At 37.5% G+C, this 16263-nt stretch overlaps 2 protein-coding genes across 3 annotated transcripts in view; one reads left to right on the forward strand and one right to left on the reverse strand.

The window, feature by feature from the left end:
- LOC128207011 (structural maintenance of chromosomes flexible hinge domain-containing protein 1-like) overlaps positions 1 to 8555 on the forward strand; it is a 100060-nt gene extending 91505 nt beyond the window's left edge. For both annotated transcript variants that reach the window (XM_052909798.1, XM_052909797.1), the window contains 3 exons: positions 3277 to 3448; positions 3952 to 4110; positions 4935 to 8555. In XM_052909798.1, the coding sequence (XP_052765758.1) occupies positions 3277 to 3448; positions 3952 to 4110; positions 4935 to 5176 (573 nt within the window). In that variant the 3' untranslated portion in view covers positions 5177 to 8555. The remainder of the gene's footprint in view (positions 1 to 3276; positions 3449 to 3951; positions 4111 to 4934) is intronic.
- Positions 8556 to 11814: 3259 nt separating this feature from the next.
- On the reverse strand, positions 11815 to 14983 carry LOC128206919 (uncharacterized). The gene is made up of 2 exons (XM_052909660.1): positions 14869 to 14983; positions 11815 to 14170 (listed from the first exon to the last, which is right to left on the reverse strand). The coding sequence occupies exon 2, from the start codon at positions 14167 to 14169 to the stop codon at positions 12025 to 12027; it is 2145 nt and encodes a 714-aa protein (XP_052765620.1). The 5' UTR covers position 14170; positions 14869 to 14983; the 3' UTR covers positions 11815 to 12024.
- Positions 14984 to 16263: the final 1280 nt, after the last annotated feature.

The raw sequence follows: 16263 nt of genomic DNA on the forward strand, positions 1-16263 counted from the left end.
TTTATTTTACAAACAACAAGTCAATAAAACCACACTCTAGCAATAATGTATTTATTTTATCATATTTGTTATAAGATTTTTTTAAAACCAACCATTCATCATTTATACAAAATGTTCGTTACTATCCCCCCCCTTCGAAGAAGAGGGGTATATTGCTTTGCACATTTCGGTCGGTCGGTCCGTCGGTAGACCAAAGCTTGTCCAAGTGATAACTCAACAATATCTGGACGTATGGTCATCAAACTTGACATGAAGGTTGGGCCTGACCAGTATATATGACCCCTATTGACTTTGGGGGTCATCTGGTCAAGGTCAAGGTCACAGTAACCTTTAACGCATAAAAGTTAACAAATCTTCTCCCAGTGAAATCTCAACAATGCCTGAATCTATGATCATCAAACTTGACATGGAAGCTGGGCCTGACCAGGAGATAACCCTTATTGATATTAGGAGTCATTGGGTCAAAGATCAAGTTCACAGTGACTTTGAATGCGAAAATGTTTCAAATGATCATTCGACAATGCCTGCACCCATGGCCCTCAAACTTGTCTTGGAGTTGTGTCTGACCTGTAGATGACCCCTTATGATTTTAGGGGTCATCGGGTTAAAGGTCAATGTTACAGTGACCTTGAACGAAAAAAGCTTGTCTGTGTGATAACTTGTCAATGCCTGCACCCATGGTCCTTAAACTTGACATTTATATTTTTGGTGACCAGCTGATGACTCCTATGGGTTTTGAGGTCGTAGAGTCAAAGGTCATGGTCAAAACACACTATCCTCAAACATTGAATGGTCATAATCTTAAAACTGCCTCAACGGCATCCAATGTCAGTGACAAATCAGCTGTCATTTCGGTCCATGCATATGTCATACAATTGTCCATTTATCCTGATAACATGGCGCTCAGGGGGGGGGGGGGGGGGGGGCATAATGTTTGACAAACATCTTTTGTAAAAACTATTTTTACAGTAAATGCAGCCCTGTGTCAATATAATTAATGTCAAATACTGTTGTTTATTTTCCAATTCAGCCATTAACTGTCAAATGAATAGTTTACAAAGAAAATCATTAAGAGTGAAATTTTAAATATAAAATGACTATTTTGGTACATTCCAATTAAAAACAATAATCAAACTAAACATTGTTTCAACATGACAAGTGGTATTTATTATTTCTTGTATATAACACTCCCCATTAGTATGATAATTTTAATTGCAAGAAAAAGATCTAAGATATCAAATTTGATGGATAATATAATAATTAACAATAATCATTTTTTATTTAACCCTACTGTATCAATACAAGATAGGACGTTGACAATTAAGCACTCTGGGAGCAGCAATTTGAAACGTTTTCTATTCCTCTCATGAACTTTTAAGTTCCTGTTTGTGGTGTTTCCTAAAACAGGAGTCTGTCAGATGAACTTGGTCATCAAGTGGCTAGTACCGCTACACTCTGAAGAATAGTAAAATGAATATTTTAAATCATAACAATCGTGTATGTGCGTTTAAATAGGCATTTGAACATATTTTAAAGGTAGATGAATGATATTTTTGCCAATGAAGGGAACGCCCCTTTAAAACACCATGAAAACTAAACTATATAAGTTACAAGAACTGGAATGTCAAAACATGATTTTAATGCAACAGAATGCAATTTGGTCTCTATAGTACTCAAATGTTCAAATTTAAACTATTTAATAAGCAATAAAGCAGAAGTATAAAAATCCATGCTTTACATTTGAATGTTCCTGTAAAACTTTCCCTTAAATGGAGTATTCAAGACAATTTTAAATCAGGCAGTCAAACAGACTTACAAACAGATATTCAACATATTACCCATAACATGTGATAGGGTAGGCATTCTTAATAATTCCTATTAAGTATTGCTCTCACTTTATTTTATGATATTTATGTTCATTGTTATTAATGAAGGTTGAATTATGAAGAAGCCAATTATTATATATAAATATAAATGTATTTTCTTTTATTAAAATGACTGTACTGAGTATACTGCTATATTTTTTGAAATATGTTTTCAATTTCACAATATAGTTTTGTTAACAATCTAACCTGATAATGCTATGTATATCCTTACTGCTCGTGAAGTATTAGAGCTGGTGTTGGTTCCATTCCCTGCTGTAGCAGACATGTGTAGAACTTATCAACACTGGTTCTTATGACTTTGGATGGTAAAACCACTCAACTGAAACATACATTTATTATATACAATAAGAGATAAATAATGTATCTGTCTTTTTATCTATAACATGTTATTTGCAGGATACAGTTAGTTCTCAAATCACAATTATGCTTACATTTAGTCATTTATATCACGCACGCACGCACGCACGCACGCACCCACGCACCCACACACGCACTCTCTCACACACACTTCTTTATGTGTTTTCAATAATATAATTACATACTACTGAACAGTAGCAATTATCCTCCTGTGTGCCTCAACCAGGGTGTATTGAAAGGAAGTTGGAGAAATAGACTTTAGAATGGGTAAGATTCCTTGAAAATGACGTCATAGCTGTCAACTTTTCTCAATGTTTACACGCGGTTTAGTTTGATTGTAAATATGTGGAAATGAAACAAAATATGTTTAAAGCGAGGGTATATCTATACACAGTAAGGGCGAGACCTGCAAGCAATTGTTGGTCTCGACCCAGAGTCGTGACTAGTGTAAGATTATGGAATAATATGCACACAATAACAAGGTAAATATCTTTCTCAAAATGCAGCTTGTTGTCACTGTTTTTGTTTCAAGATTCCTTGGATAAGTTTTATGCATAAATTGGGTCACAAATAAGAAATTGTTTTTTTCTTACCTCTAAATTCATCACTGTCATGGATATTGAGGTTATACCATTTGTTTTTTTATTTAGGCAGAGTCCATGTGTCTGTAAAATAGTTGAAATAAGTTTGGAATCGAGCTTGTTTATGTCTGGTCCGCCATCTTTGTTTTGGATAAGTCAGTTAACCATACTCCCAGTGGTCGGTTAAATATTGTCCAAAAGTTAGCCGAATCACGCGCTGGTTAGGATAACTTATTTTTTATACAATCGGTTTACGGATAACTTGCCCAAACCAGGGAGATAACCAAAAGATAACCGCTGGTTAGGACTTATCCACGTTTATACAATTGGCTGCAGTACTAGTTTCTTCCTAAGAAGCAGACTGCACTATTCTATAAGCTTTTGTCACAACAGAGTCTGAGGAAAAAAGTAGAATAAACTCTTGATTCTTCTTGAATTCTTCTCTTCTCCAGCTGGTGAAGTACACCAACTGCCCAACCATCCTGACGAGAGAGGGTGACCGTATACGTAGTAATGGGAAGTTCGGGGGTCTCATGAACAAGGCCCCTCCTGTTGAGAAATTGAGAGGTGCCGTGTTTGGGGCACAGTTGCCTGAGGGATACCATAAAGTCTGCTCTGTCATTGGTAAGATACACTTAACAATTGGCTGTATAGATAATGATTAATTGTGAAAAATTATCTTGCCTACAAGACAGCTATCCAAGGTCAATTTTTCATAACCATGTAATACGTTCGGAACATCAGTTTTGAAGCATTATCACTTAATTTACTTCTATTTGTTGGAATCTCATTGACTTACCTCAAATTGATCTAATAAACTCAAAACAGACAGGTAAATTACAAAAATACAACTAAATCAACTGTCACTACAAGTATATACTCTTACAGATCCACAATACAGTCCGGGAAGAGCTGCATATTAGATGTCCTGTTGATTGTTATCAAAGCTTATTAGTGGTTTTAATTGGAGCTAAATGATTAACAAGAATATTTCATTAATTTCATAGATACCCTGACAAGCTTATGACCCCTACAGACCCGCATTAATGCCCAGTAGTCACTGGATGGCCAAGTTAACTACATTTTGGTGTCAAAGCATTATGCTATCATCTTTCTCCTGTTTACAGATACCCTGACACGGCTACATTCAGCTCTACAGACCCACAACACAGCCCAGGAAGAGCTTGATGACCAGCTGGCCGTTATCCAGGCTCCTGAGATGCAGGCCAAGTATGAAGAATGTCGGGAGGTTGAGAAACAACTCAAGGATCTTGAGAAACGTATAGGTTAGCATTCCTTTTCCTTCAAGAATAGAAACTTGTGAATGTCATTGCCTTGTTTATTGACAGCTGAAACCATGTTTTCTGAGTCAAAAATATGTGTAGCAGGTCACGCCGCTCTAGCTAAAATTTCTTCCTTTGAAAATGGGGCATCAACATTTGCAAATTCATGTCAGGAGGATGGTCGGTCAGTCTGGTCGATTGACTTGACCAAGTTTTGTCCACACAGTAACTCCAGAACAGTTTGGCTGAGGACCATAAAATGTTTTTGGTAGGTTTCCTTTGACAAGTTGATGACCCATATTGTAGGTCTAGGAACAGTCAACAGTGTTTGTTCACACCATAACTGGTTCACAGTTCAAAGTATGAAATATTTGTCTTCACTTTTCTGAAAACTTCAATCACTAATAATCAATTCATTTCTTCTTATAACACTTTTGTTCAACCTTCCACATGTTTCTGACAAAGCAGATCTCAGATGGCATAATGTTTGACATGTAAACATCTGTGGTTTCGGCGTATGTATCTTGCTCATGACCTGTTCGTGTGCTATATGCACAAAGTTATGATATTAATATTCATTATTTAAGTTTCGTGTGCTATATGCACAAAGTTATGATATTAATATTCATTATTTAAGTTTCGTGTGCTATATGCACAAAGTTATGATATTAATATTCATTATTTAAGTTTCTACTATACATTCACTTACAACAAGGTTAAAAATGAATAAAAACCCTGCAATAATTGACTATGTTACAAACTATGTGAAACAGTTTCATTCAGCTGCATACAAAATGCCCACCATATTTTGACCTCTAATGTTCCAGGTATGACCTCACCACACAGAACTGTCACACCGAGCCTGCTACCGAAGATACCAAAACGTACGCCAGACAGAGAAGAAGAGAACAATCGAAGTGTTAAACGTCTTCGGGGCTCCCCAGCCTCCTCAGACAGTAACAGTGTAACATCGGTCACCCCCTCCCTCCTCACCCCGACACGTCAAAGTCGACGTCTTGCTGCACAAAGTCCTGCTGATGAGGGAAGGAAGAAGTTGAAAAAGTCATGATGGGAAAAACTATGGAACAAAACTTTATAAATGTACTATGTTTGAAACTGGAAGAAATATTAATGAGAATGGAAGTTCAAATGATAAACTGTTGTTAAAGTTTGTAGTCGACAAATTGACGAGTGAACAAGTCTAGCATCTCAGGATTGGAAGAAGAAAGTACAAGGAATGTGACAGCCCATAGCATCAAAAGGCAGATGTTGCTTCATCCCTGTTAAATATGTAATTGGATGGTTGAAAGCAAATTGGTTTTGACGATTGTGTGGAAAAAAGCTTGTCATGGAAATATGTCTCAAATGTTCACATTGCGCTTATGACTTAACTCTTTTACAGACACTGTAAGTACATCAATGGTACCGAGTCCAAAAGTTTAACTACATTTACTTCTGATTGTATAAGCAGGAAGGTTAACTAAAAGTGTATTGAATAGAAGTTGCACAACTGTTCAAAACTGTTTGAAACATTTGCAATTGAAAGCGTTATGACTGTCAAGTTGTGCACTTAGTTTTTGTGTTTGCCTAAAAAGGCAACATATCTATAACTCTTTGTCATCAGTCGCAGCAGTGTCATCAATATTTTGTTATAACTTAAGTATTTATTTTCCAATCAGGATGAAACTTGGTGTGTTTGTGTGCATAATGTCTGGGTCAAGTTTGATTGTTCAGTTAATCTAGAGTTGACCCATTGTACGTTTTATATAGTAATTTTATGTCTTGACAGTAACTTTTTTACCAAATCATGATACAACTTGTTGACGAGTTTTTTTAGACATAACATCTTGGTCAAGTGTGATTGATTGGCAAATTGTATCTGTAACTCACTTTACTTCAAAGTTTTAAAAAGTTTTAGTTTTACAAAGCTCCTTCGAATTTTAAATTTGTATATAACCGATTCCGTGGAATTCTAGTGCAGAGAGAGTATCATTTTGTAATCCTCTGTTGTGAGAACTGACAAATGGGTGTTTGTATGGAATGCATTTGCTTTTGGTGGTTGTTTGTGCGCCCTGTGAAGCATCGGGTTAACTTTGTCTCAAATAGTCATCACACTTTCACTACCAATCAATAACTTCTGAACTATTTGGTTATAGTCATTAAACTTTGTATGAACTTTGGTCATGGTCAGTAGATGACCCTGGTCATGGTCAGGAGGTGTCCAGGTCATGGTCAGTAGATGACCCTGGTCGTGGTCAGTGGGTGACCCGTGTCATGGTCAGTAGATGACCCTGTCATGGTCAGTAGGTGTCCATGTCATAGTCAGTAGATGACCCTGGTCATGGCCTGTAGTTGACCCCTGTCATGGTCAGTCGATGACCTCTGTCATGATCAGTAGGTGATCCCTGTCATGGTCAGTAGTTGACCCCTCTCATGGTCAGTAGGTGATCCCTGTCATGGTCAGTAGGTGACCCTGTCATGGTCAGTTGTTGACCCCTGTCATGGTATGTATGTGATCCCTGTCATGGTCAGTAGGTGACCCCTGTCATGGTCAGTAGTTGACCCCTGTCATGGTCAGTATGTGTCATGGTCAGTAAGTGACCCTGGTCATGGTCAGTAGGTGTCCAGGTCATGGTCAGTAGGTGATCCCTGTCATGGTCAGTAGGTGATCCCTGTCATGGTCAGTAGGTGGCCCCTGTCATGGTCAGTAGATGATCCCTGTCATGGTCAGTAGGTGTCCAGGTCATGGTCAGTAGGTGACCCCGGTCATGGTCAGTAAGTGACCCCTTTTGATTTTGGTGTCAATAGGTAAAATAACATATAAATATTCTAGAAATATGATGGGCTTTCCTGACACACATTCAATTTGCGGAATTCTAGTGTATTATTTTATTTTAAACAAGAAAAAGTGTTGTATTAATGTGTACTTGTATAAATGATCTCAGTCCATGTTTGAAACATTTCAATGTATCACAAGTCCGTCATTAATCAACTTCATATTACATAAAATATACATACATGTTTGTTTTGTAGTTGACATTGTAATCCATAACTTGAATTGAACCATACAAATTCATTTGTCCATTGAAATGTTTCTCCTCATGCATGTACATTTTTGTCATGAACCTTTTGTTGTATCCTCATGTAGAGTTCATGTTAGTCTATTATTGCTGTTGTTAAGAATGTATAGTGAAATTCATCAAATATGTATATAGCACAGATTTACAGTCATTTATAATCTTTGTCTGGATATAGCTTTGTTGTTAATGTCACCACAGTGTTCATTGTAAAACTCATTGTACATGTAAAAGTATGTTTAAAACCATAATCAGAATTATTCCTTATTAATACATCATTCATGAATATAGCTTAGTAATAACTTAATTGATACACTATTACCAAAATATATTAGTTACCCACCTGCCTATTTATAAATGTAGAATAGCATGCATGTTGAGATGTTATTTGATTATTAAAGCTCGGTTTGAAAAGATGATAGAACTTGGCATGATGAAATTCACATTTAAAAGCATACAAGTACCCCGGTAACAGTAAATGATAGTTTAACAAAAACTTTTCAGGAAAAAGATAAAGTTTGACCAAAACTTGTAAGGAAAATTATTTAATTTAGCCACAACTTGTAAGTTGAATATAAAGTTAACCACAACTTGTAAGTTGAATATAAAGTTTAGCCACAACTTGTAAGTTGAATATGAAGTTTAGCCACAACTTGTAAGATGAATATGAAGTTTAGCCACAACTTGTAAGTTGAATATAAAGTTAACCACAACTTGTAAGTTGAATCTGAAGTTTAGCCACAACTTGTAAGTTGAATATGAAGTTTAGCCACAACTTGTAAGTTGAATATGAAGTTTAGCCACAACTTGTAAGTTGAATCTGAAGTTTAGCCACAACTTGTAAGTTGAATCTGAAGTTTAGCCACAACTTGTAAGTTGAATATGAAGTTTAGCCACAACTTGTAAGTTGAATATGAAGTTTAGCCACAACTTGTAAGGTAAATATGAAGTTAAGCCACAACTTGTAAGTTGAATATGAAGTTTAGCCACAACTTGTAAATTGAATATGAAGTTTAGCCACAACTTGTAAGTTGAATATGAAGTTTAGCCACAACATGTAAGTTGAATATGAAGTTAAGCTATAACTAGTAAGGTATATTATGAAGTTTAGCCAATATTTATAAGGTAAATTATAAAGCTAGTGGATATGCTTCATCTTTATGCTTTTAAAAAACTACCTTTGAATTTATATTTTAAAGAAACTGATAAAAGTTATTGTAAATATAATCACCCTGTGTTTGTATTGTTGTGAAGTTATACCTGTTTCATCTGTTCAGTGTTGTATAGTTGCCAGTGATGTGTTGGTATTCCTCCTGTACAAATGTTTATATTTTGGTATTTGTACTCAATGGAATAAAACATCAAAACTTGTTTGCAATTTGTTTTGATATGCATCATTAACAAGTGATTTATCATTAATAATTATGCCCCCTTCAAGAAGAGGGTTTTTTTGCTTTGCACATGTCGGTTGATCGGTAGGTCACTCGGTCCGAATGATAACCCAACAATCCCTGGACCTATTGTCATCAAACTTTATATGTAGGTTGGGCCTGACCAGCAGATGACCCCTTTTGATTTTTGGGGTCATTGGCTCAAAGGTCAAGGTCACAGTGATCTTGAATGATAAAAGGTTGTCCGAGTGATAACTTGACAATGCCTGCACCCATGGCCCTCAAACGTGACTTGCATGTTGGGCCTGACCAGTAGATGACCCCTTTATTTTAGGGGTCAAAGGTCAAGGTCACAGTGACCTTTAAGGCAAACTCAACAATTCCTGGACCTATGGTCATCAAACTTGGCATGAAGGTTAGGCCTGACCAGTAGATGACCTGTTGTTTTTGGGTTTCATTGAGTCAAAGGTCAAGGTCACAGTGACCTTTAACACGAAAAAGTTAACAAACCTTCTCCCAGTGATATCTCAACAAAGCCTGGACCTATGATCATCAAACTTGATATGAAGGGTGTGCCTGACCAGTAGATGACCCCTATTTGTTTAAGGAGTAATTTGGTCAAAGGTCAATGTCACAGTGACCTTGAATGGGAAAATGTTGTTTGAGTGATAACTTGACAAGGCCTACACCAATGGTCCTCAAATTTGATTAGGGGGATGGGCCTGATCTGTAGATGACCCCTATCAATTTAATGAGTCATCGGGTCAAAGGTCAAGGTCACAGTGACCTTGAACGCAATAAGCTTGTTTGTGTGATAACTTGACACAGCCTGCACCCATGGCCCTCAAACTTGACTTGGAGGTCCATGCATATTTCATTCAATTGTCCAAATAAACCTGACATGGCGCCCAGGGAGGTGGGGGGGGGGGAGCATAATGTTTGACAAACATCTCTTGTTTATTTTGAAAAGTAATGTTATGAGCATAAATTCAAAACTATTGAGGACAGTTGTAAACACAATGAACATTATTACTGGTTATTTGAAAAGTGTGTACACATGCTTTCAAAATGACAGAGACCTTTGTCCTAGTGACCAAAACAAAAACAACAGCCCACTGTACCTGGGAAGTTTCCCAGATCAAGCAATTTTTATCTTGACCTAATTACCTTGGTGGTTGTCCTGCTTACCCCATAGGGCTCATCTATTGGCTAAAGGGCTACCTACCATTGACATTTGATTTCAAAGCTTAATTGTGTTACTACTTAGACTAGACCAAAAGTTTGAAACAACAATTATTGTGACCTTGACCTTTGATATCCTCATTCAAATCCCCCCAAAAATAAATAAAAATAGGGGTCATCTATTGATCTTCATACGACTGAAGCATTACTGTTCAAGTGCTAACAGTTTTCAATCACCAAAACAGTATGGATCACCAACAAAACACCTATCACTGTAGTTTCATGAATTTAGTTCAAACCTTTTATGAGTTGTTCAGACAAATGCTTTAAGCACTGTTATGTGTTCCTACTCCAGTGCAGATGTAGTTTGTACTGTTTTATAACACTGCTGACCTTGACATACTGATCCCACAACAAATCAGATCCTCATTTGGCCATGGGCACTACTACATCTACTACTACTACTACTACTACTGCTGTTATTACTACTATGACTGCTGCTGCCTGCTGCTTTTGCTGCTACTTCTACTATTACTACTACTACTACCTACTGCTGCTACTTCTACTACTACTACAGTACTACTGCTACTTCTACAATGTACTGCTCCTCTACCATTACAACTACCTACTGCTGCTACCTGCTGCTACTTCTACTACTACTACAGTACTACTGCTACTGCTACAATGTACTGCTCCTCTACTATTACTTCTACCTACTGCTGCTACCTGCTGCTGCTGCTGCTACTACTACTACTGCTACTGCTACAATGTACTGCTCCTCTACTATTACTATTACCACTGCTGCTGCTGCTGCTACTGCTGCTACTTCTACTACTGAAGTCGCATGGTCCTATGCGAAACTAACATGACTTGTTACTGATCCCAAAAAAATCAAGTTTAGGGATCATCTACCTGTCATTGGCAACCTACGACTGAAACCTTTTTATGGTCCTATGTCAAACCATTTTGGTGTTGTATAGTACCACATGACATTGCTGTCAATTGCAGTCTGATTGCTTTTAAAGGATGACTGGGTATCAGTCTTAACCTCACACTCACTCATCATGATGCTTTATCAGAGCCTAAACCAACATCGAAGACAAATAAGTAAAACAGCCAAGTCGGTATACATGTTTACAGTCATAATTTATTTACTCAACTACCAAACATGTACATGTATTTCATCTGCAAATATATAAATCCAACTGCAGTAACACCTGACAGTTACTCATCCAAAGTATGAAGTAATCATACACACATTTAGCTATCATAATCAGTTAATCACACTTCGACAGTAATGATTTAAAACTATTGTCCTTAAATAATAGCATTACACTTAACAACAATTGGCAAGGTAAGGCATGCTATCATTGGTCCTGATTTTGGTTGATAGCATGTTAAAATATAGCCTATATGCCACCGTGCAGCATTAACAAAATAACGCCTCTATGCCATCGTGCAGCATTGACAAAATCTATATGCCACCGTGCAGCATTGTCAAAATAAAGGCCATATGCAATCGTGCAGCATTGTCAAAATAACGGCCATATGCCATCGTGCAGCATTGTCAAAATAACAGCCATATGCCATCGTGCAGCATTGTCAAAATAACGGTCATATGCCATCGCGCAGCATTGTCAAAATAACGGCCATATGCCATCGCGCAGCATTGTCAAAATAACGGCCATATGCCATCGTGCAGCATTGTCAAAATAACGGCCATATGCCATTGTGCAGCATTGTCAAAATAACGGCCTTATGCCTTTGTGCAGCATTGTCAAAATAACGGCCATATACCATTGTGCAGCATTGTCAAAATAACGGCCATATGCCATTGTACAGCATTGTCAAAATAACTGCCATACACCATGGTGTAGCATTGTCAAAATAACTGCCATACACCATCGTGCAGCATTGTCAAAATAACGGCCATATGCCATCGTGCAGCATTGTCAAAATAATGGCCATATGCCATCGTGCAGCATTGTCAAAATAATGGCCATATGCCATCGCGCAGCATTGTCAAAATAATGGCAATATGCCATTGTGCAGCATTGTCAAAATAACGGCCATATGCCATTGTGCAGCATTGCCAAAATAACGGCCATATACCATAGTGCAGCATTGTCAAAATAACTGCCATACACCATGGTGCAGCATTGTCAAAATAACGGCCATACACCATCATGCAGCAGTGTAAAAATAACTGGCATTTGCCATCGTGCAGCTTTGTCAAAATAACTGGCATTTGCCATCGTGCAGCTTTGTCAAAATAAAGGCCATATGCCATCGTGCAGCTTTGTCAAAATAATAGCCATATGCCATCGTGCAGCATTGTTTTGTGGGTATGCCCATACTGACTCACAGAAGCATTGCCAAGCAAGGTCCAACTTGTTTTCAAGTTGCCAACAATGACCCAGCATATTCCATGCCGTCTCTTTGTAACCATACTGATTTTCGTCATCATTCACATAATTACAAAGCTTCTGCAATGCTGCCAGTTTCTTGTCATGTTGCCCGTGCTCTCTATACGTGAGGTATTGCAGGTAGTAAAGAAATGGGATTGAGTCGACTGTAACACAGTCCATCCAGTCACAATACGCGGGGTGTCTGTGTTGAATGTCTGCTTGTGTGCAAGTCCTGTATAACTCATACACCAGATGTTTTGGCACACAGTAGGATTCCCGAGGCAGGAATACAACACAAATTGCCACCAAATCCTGAATAATCTCCGATACTGGAAGATACAGCCCTTTGCGCAGGAAGTTTCTGGTAGGTCTACACTGTCTTCTTCTGCTCAAACATAGGGGTAATACATCTTCGTGCAGCAATCCCTCAGTGAAGTTCAACACTGTTATAGCACCCTCATGCTGTCCAGTGCAGTACAACATGGAAGCAAACTTAAGCCTGCTTGATGTCACATTTGAAACCAAAGAAGTTTGGTATAAGTTATAAATGTCTGGTGAGATGGTTTGGCGTAACTCAATGCATCTGGAAGCCTGGATTGAGGCTAGAAGACCACAAAGGTATTTTACGCCTGAGCCGATGACATCTCTGGCAAAATGTAATGTGTCTTTATTAATATTGCGTCTTAAAGAAATTAAATCTCTAATAATTTGGTCAACAGAAACCAGCAATTGTGGAAGAGTTTTCTGTGTAACGTATTTCCATGGTAAACTGTACAATTCAAACAGCAAAGAATCCAAGCAGTATTTCACTGTTATCTCCTGATTCTCATACCTTGTTCTCATTTGCAGTTGTGAAAGTGTGTTTCCATTTAATACCAGCATTCTATCTCCGACCTGATCCATATTTATATGCACAACGTATGTTATGATATTCTCTATCATGTCTGACAACATTACAGAGATACGCAACAGCTCAAACTTCTGCAGTTTTCCCACAAACAAGTCAACACCAGAGATTGTGTAATGTGGGCAGTAATTCATCTTGCACCAGCGCCTTAGTGTAGTAAGACAGTAAATGATACACTGTAGTAGACTTTGCTTCCGCCAAATCTCGGGAGGATAGGTCTCAATCGTGGATAATAGGGTGGTTTTGAAATGGAATGAACTCAATCGGTCACCTACGATAGGTTTAAAAAATGTCTTCCTTAGTATTTTCAGAAATGTATAGGTCTTTACCTTGCTGCTATTTAGGTCAAACATGAGAAGTCTTTCTGTGAGGGAAGTAGAGAATCTCCACTCAATACTTGAATCATAACTTTCAGCATGTCCTTGTGGAACCAAGAATATTCCATATCCTCTTGCCTGTTCCAGTGTCTCAGGTCTGGGCCAGTGTCCAGGCCGAGGTCTTTGGAAGAAGATCTGACACTCTTCTGGCACCCTTGGACAATGATAAGCATTTACCACATCTAACTCTTTGTTTCCACTGCGTGATGGACCTTGCCTAATATATTCCACTCCCCATGTCTGTGTCAGTAATGAGTCATGTACAGTGTTTTTGAGCAGCACCTTGCCTTCCATGTCAACTTCACACTCCAGGCTTTTGACCACCATATCCTGTGTGAATGGCAGTGGAAGGTCTGTTCTAATTATTTGTAGGTTACAATGTTGAGGAGGAGTTTTCTCATTCTTAAGCATCAGAAAAATCCCTTTGCCCCCAAACTGCCATTCAGACATTTCCAAAATAATAGAATGGTCATTTATTTTCACTAACATGTCTACATCCGATTTCATACCCAATGAAGTGGTTCCTTCACTTTGGCTTCCAACGTGGTAACATGTGTAGTTTTTGTCACGAAGGATATTTACTTCAATCGTGTAAACTTTCTCTTTAATGAGCCATGTTCTCCTCCTCCTGTCAACCATGTGTCTTGTGACCCCGATGTCCCCGAGCACCTTGGACAATCTCAGGGACATCACACGCTGGCTCTCTGGATCACGGTCCATTCTGTAACAAGAACATTTGACAAAGTTTTTGACAAATTTCTTTTTCTTTCTTAAAATTATATCACTTGGTATTTTAATAGCTCCTTTAAGTCTTTTTTGTTCAGTTTTTGCTTTTGGGTGATGTAGTTTGTTCTGTGTTTATTATTTATTAAGTATGCTTCATGATTTTAATTTTACTTATTTTCTTATACATACAGATATCATTGGATAGATATTTGAAATAACATCAGACCTATACCGCTTATTGCCCATCAGGTACAAGTAGGACTGATATCATGTCTGATGGATATAAGACCTACCCAGTATATCATATCTGGTCAATATTGGATATACCTATATATCATTCTCATATCAGATATATATCGAAAACAATTTAAGATCTATATTGCTTTGCCAATCGGATACAAGTTGTTGCATATATTGTGTTGTTAAGCCCTCTTATTTGACTGACTTAAAACATGATCGTGTCTTATAACTAGGCTTATCCCAGAAGTTTCATTTATAAAGAACCTTCATGTACTGTTGTGGATAAAGCAATGAAAGAAAACAATGAGTTAATAGATTTGCAAATTCTGAATATTTTCAACTAAACTGAAAGCAAACAATAAACCATAGAGCTATGATCATTCTATAATCTGTCTAAAGTTTCTGGTAGACATATTTAAATGACAGTTTGATTTAAAAATAACACTTACATACCTTTCTGATAGTTAACCTCCAGTGTCTTTCATCATGTTTTCTTGTCCTTACACCACCCAACAAATTAACTTTCAAGGTTTTAAAATATGAAATGCAAGTTTCTGTTCAAACTTCGGCTAGTAATACATGTATAATAAGTCTTTGTAAATGATTTCCACAGACATATCATATTTCATTTTATTGATCTTAATGTTTATATCTGTATATCAAAGCCACGTTGTGAATACATATATAAACCAGAACATGATTAAGACAAGACTTGTTTTACATTTTAAGTTCACAGTAAATTCAGGGTGGCCTTGAATATTGACCTGCTGACCAAAATCAATTTTTATTCATCTGCACGTAATGAGCAAGCGCTCTACAAAGTTTGAGAACTGCTGGCCAAAGCATAATGAAGGTTTAAACACAATATTTTGCATAGATCTTGTTTTTTACAGTATTTCTTATCAAAAACACCTTAATCCAATCTTGTTAAGTTTAAATCTGTTATTTTGTAACGATTGTGAAACAAGTTATTACAATAATCTCAATGACATGATGTCGTGCAAGAGTGCTGACTTAACCTGTGGGGAAACCAGAAAACCCGTAGAAAACCCACTGTCCTGCTTGGTGACCACAAACTTTTCTCCCACCTCAAGATAAGTAGATCCAAAAATTTAACCATGCTAGAAATTCTTATCTTGCCCACGGGCAAAGATAAAACGCCCGTATGGAACTTCTTTTTAATGGGCATCACATTTTAATTACCTCCCTTGTTTAAGACTGTCGTCTGTAGCATCATAGAAACCTTGTCTTGTTGTAACATTTAGAACGCTAATTAATTATTTCTCGCTTCAAATGTCACCATAAAAATGCTTTCACGCACCTTTCAAGAAATAATGCTTCACTCTCCTCAGAACTATTTAAAGACCGATTTGACTATAAACATATTCTAAATCACTGCGTGCATATCCATGACAACCACGAATTATCACATATCCATACGCATTTATTTTCACTACGCACAAAAGAGTTCCAGTAAAAAAAATACATTTTTACTTAATTTTGTTAAACTAAGGTGGGAGAAAAGGCATCTTCCATAGCCGCTCGTGTCAAGATAGGTTCATCCCAACCCTCGCGCAGGGTGTTTTGCGGAAACTCGGTAAACCACGTTTTCGCAAAACACCCAACGCTCTGGTCGGGACCAACCTATCTTACACTTTCGGCCATGGAAGATACTTATAATCTCACATGCACCCAGGCTGGTAACCGAACCCTTGACGCCTTGATGGAAAGTGCTAATCAATGCACTAACATGACAACTTGAAATATCATTGGGGACCGAGTACTGTGCTTTTTATATCCTGGCTTTTGTCAGACACAATCTGGCAAGCAAATATCAAATTATGCTTT

This window comes from Mya arenaria, chromosome 10 (genome assembly GCF_026914265.1).
Source record: "Mya arenaria isolate MELC-2E11 chromosome 10, ASM2691426v1".
NCBI lineage: Eukaryota > Metazoa > Mollusca > Bivalvia > Myida > Myidae > Mya > Mya arenaria.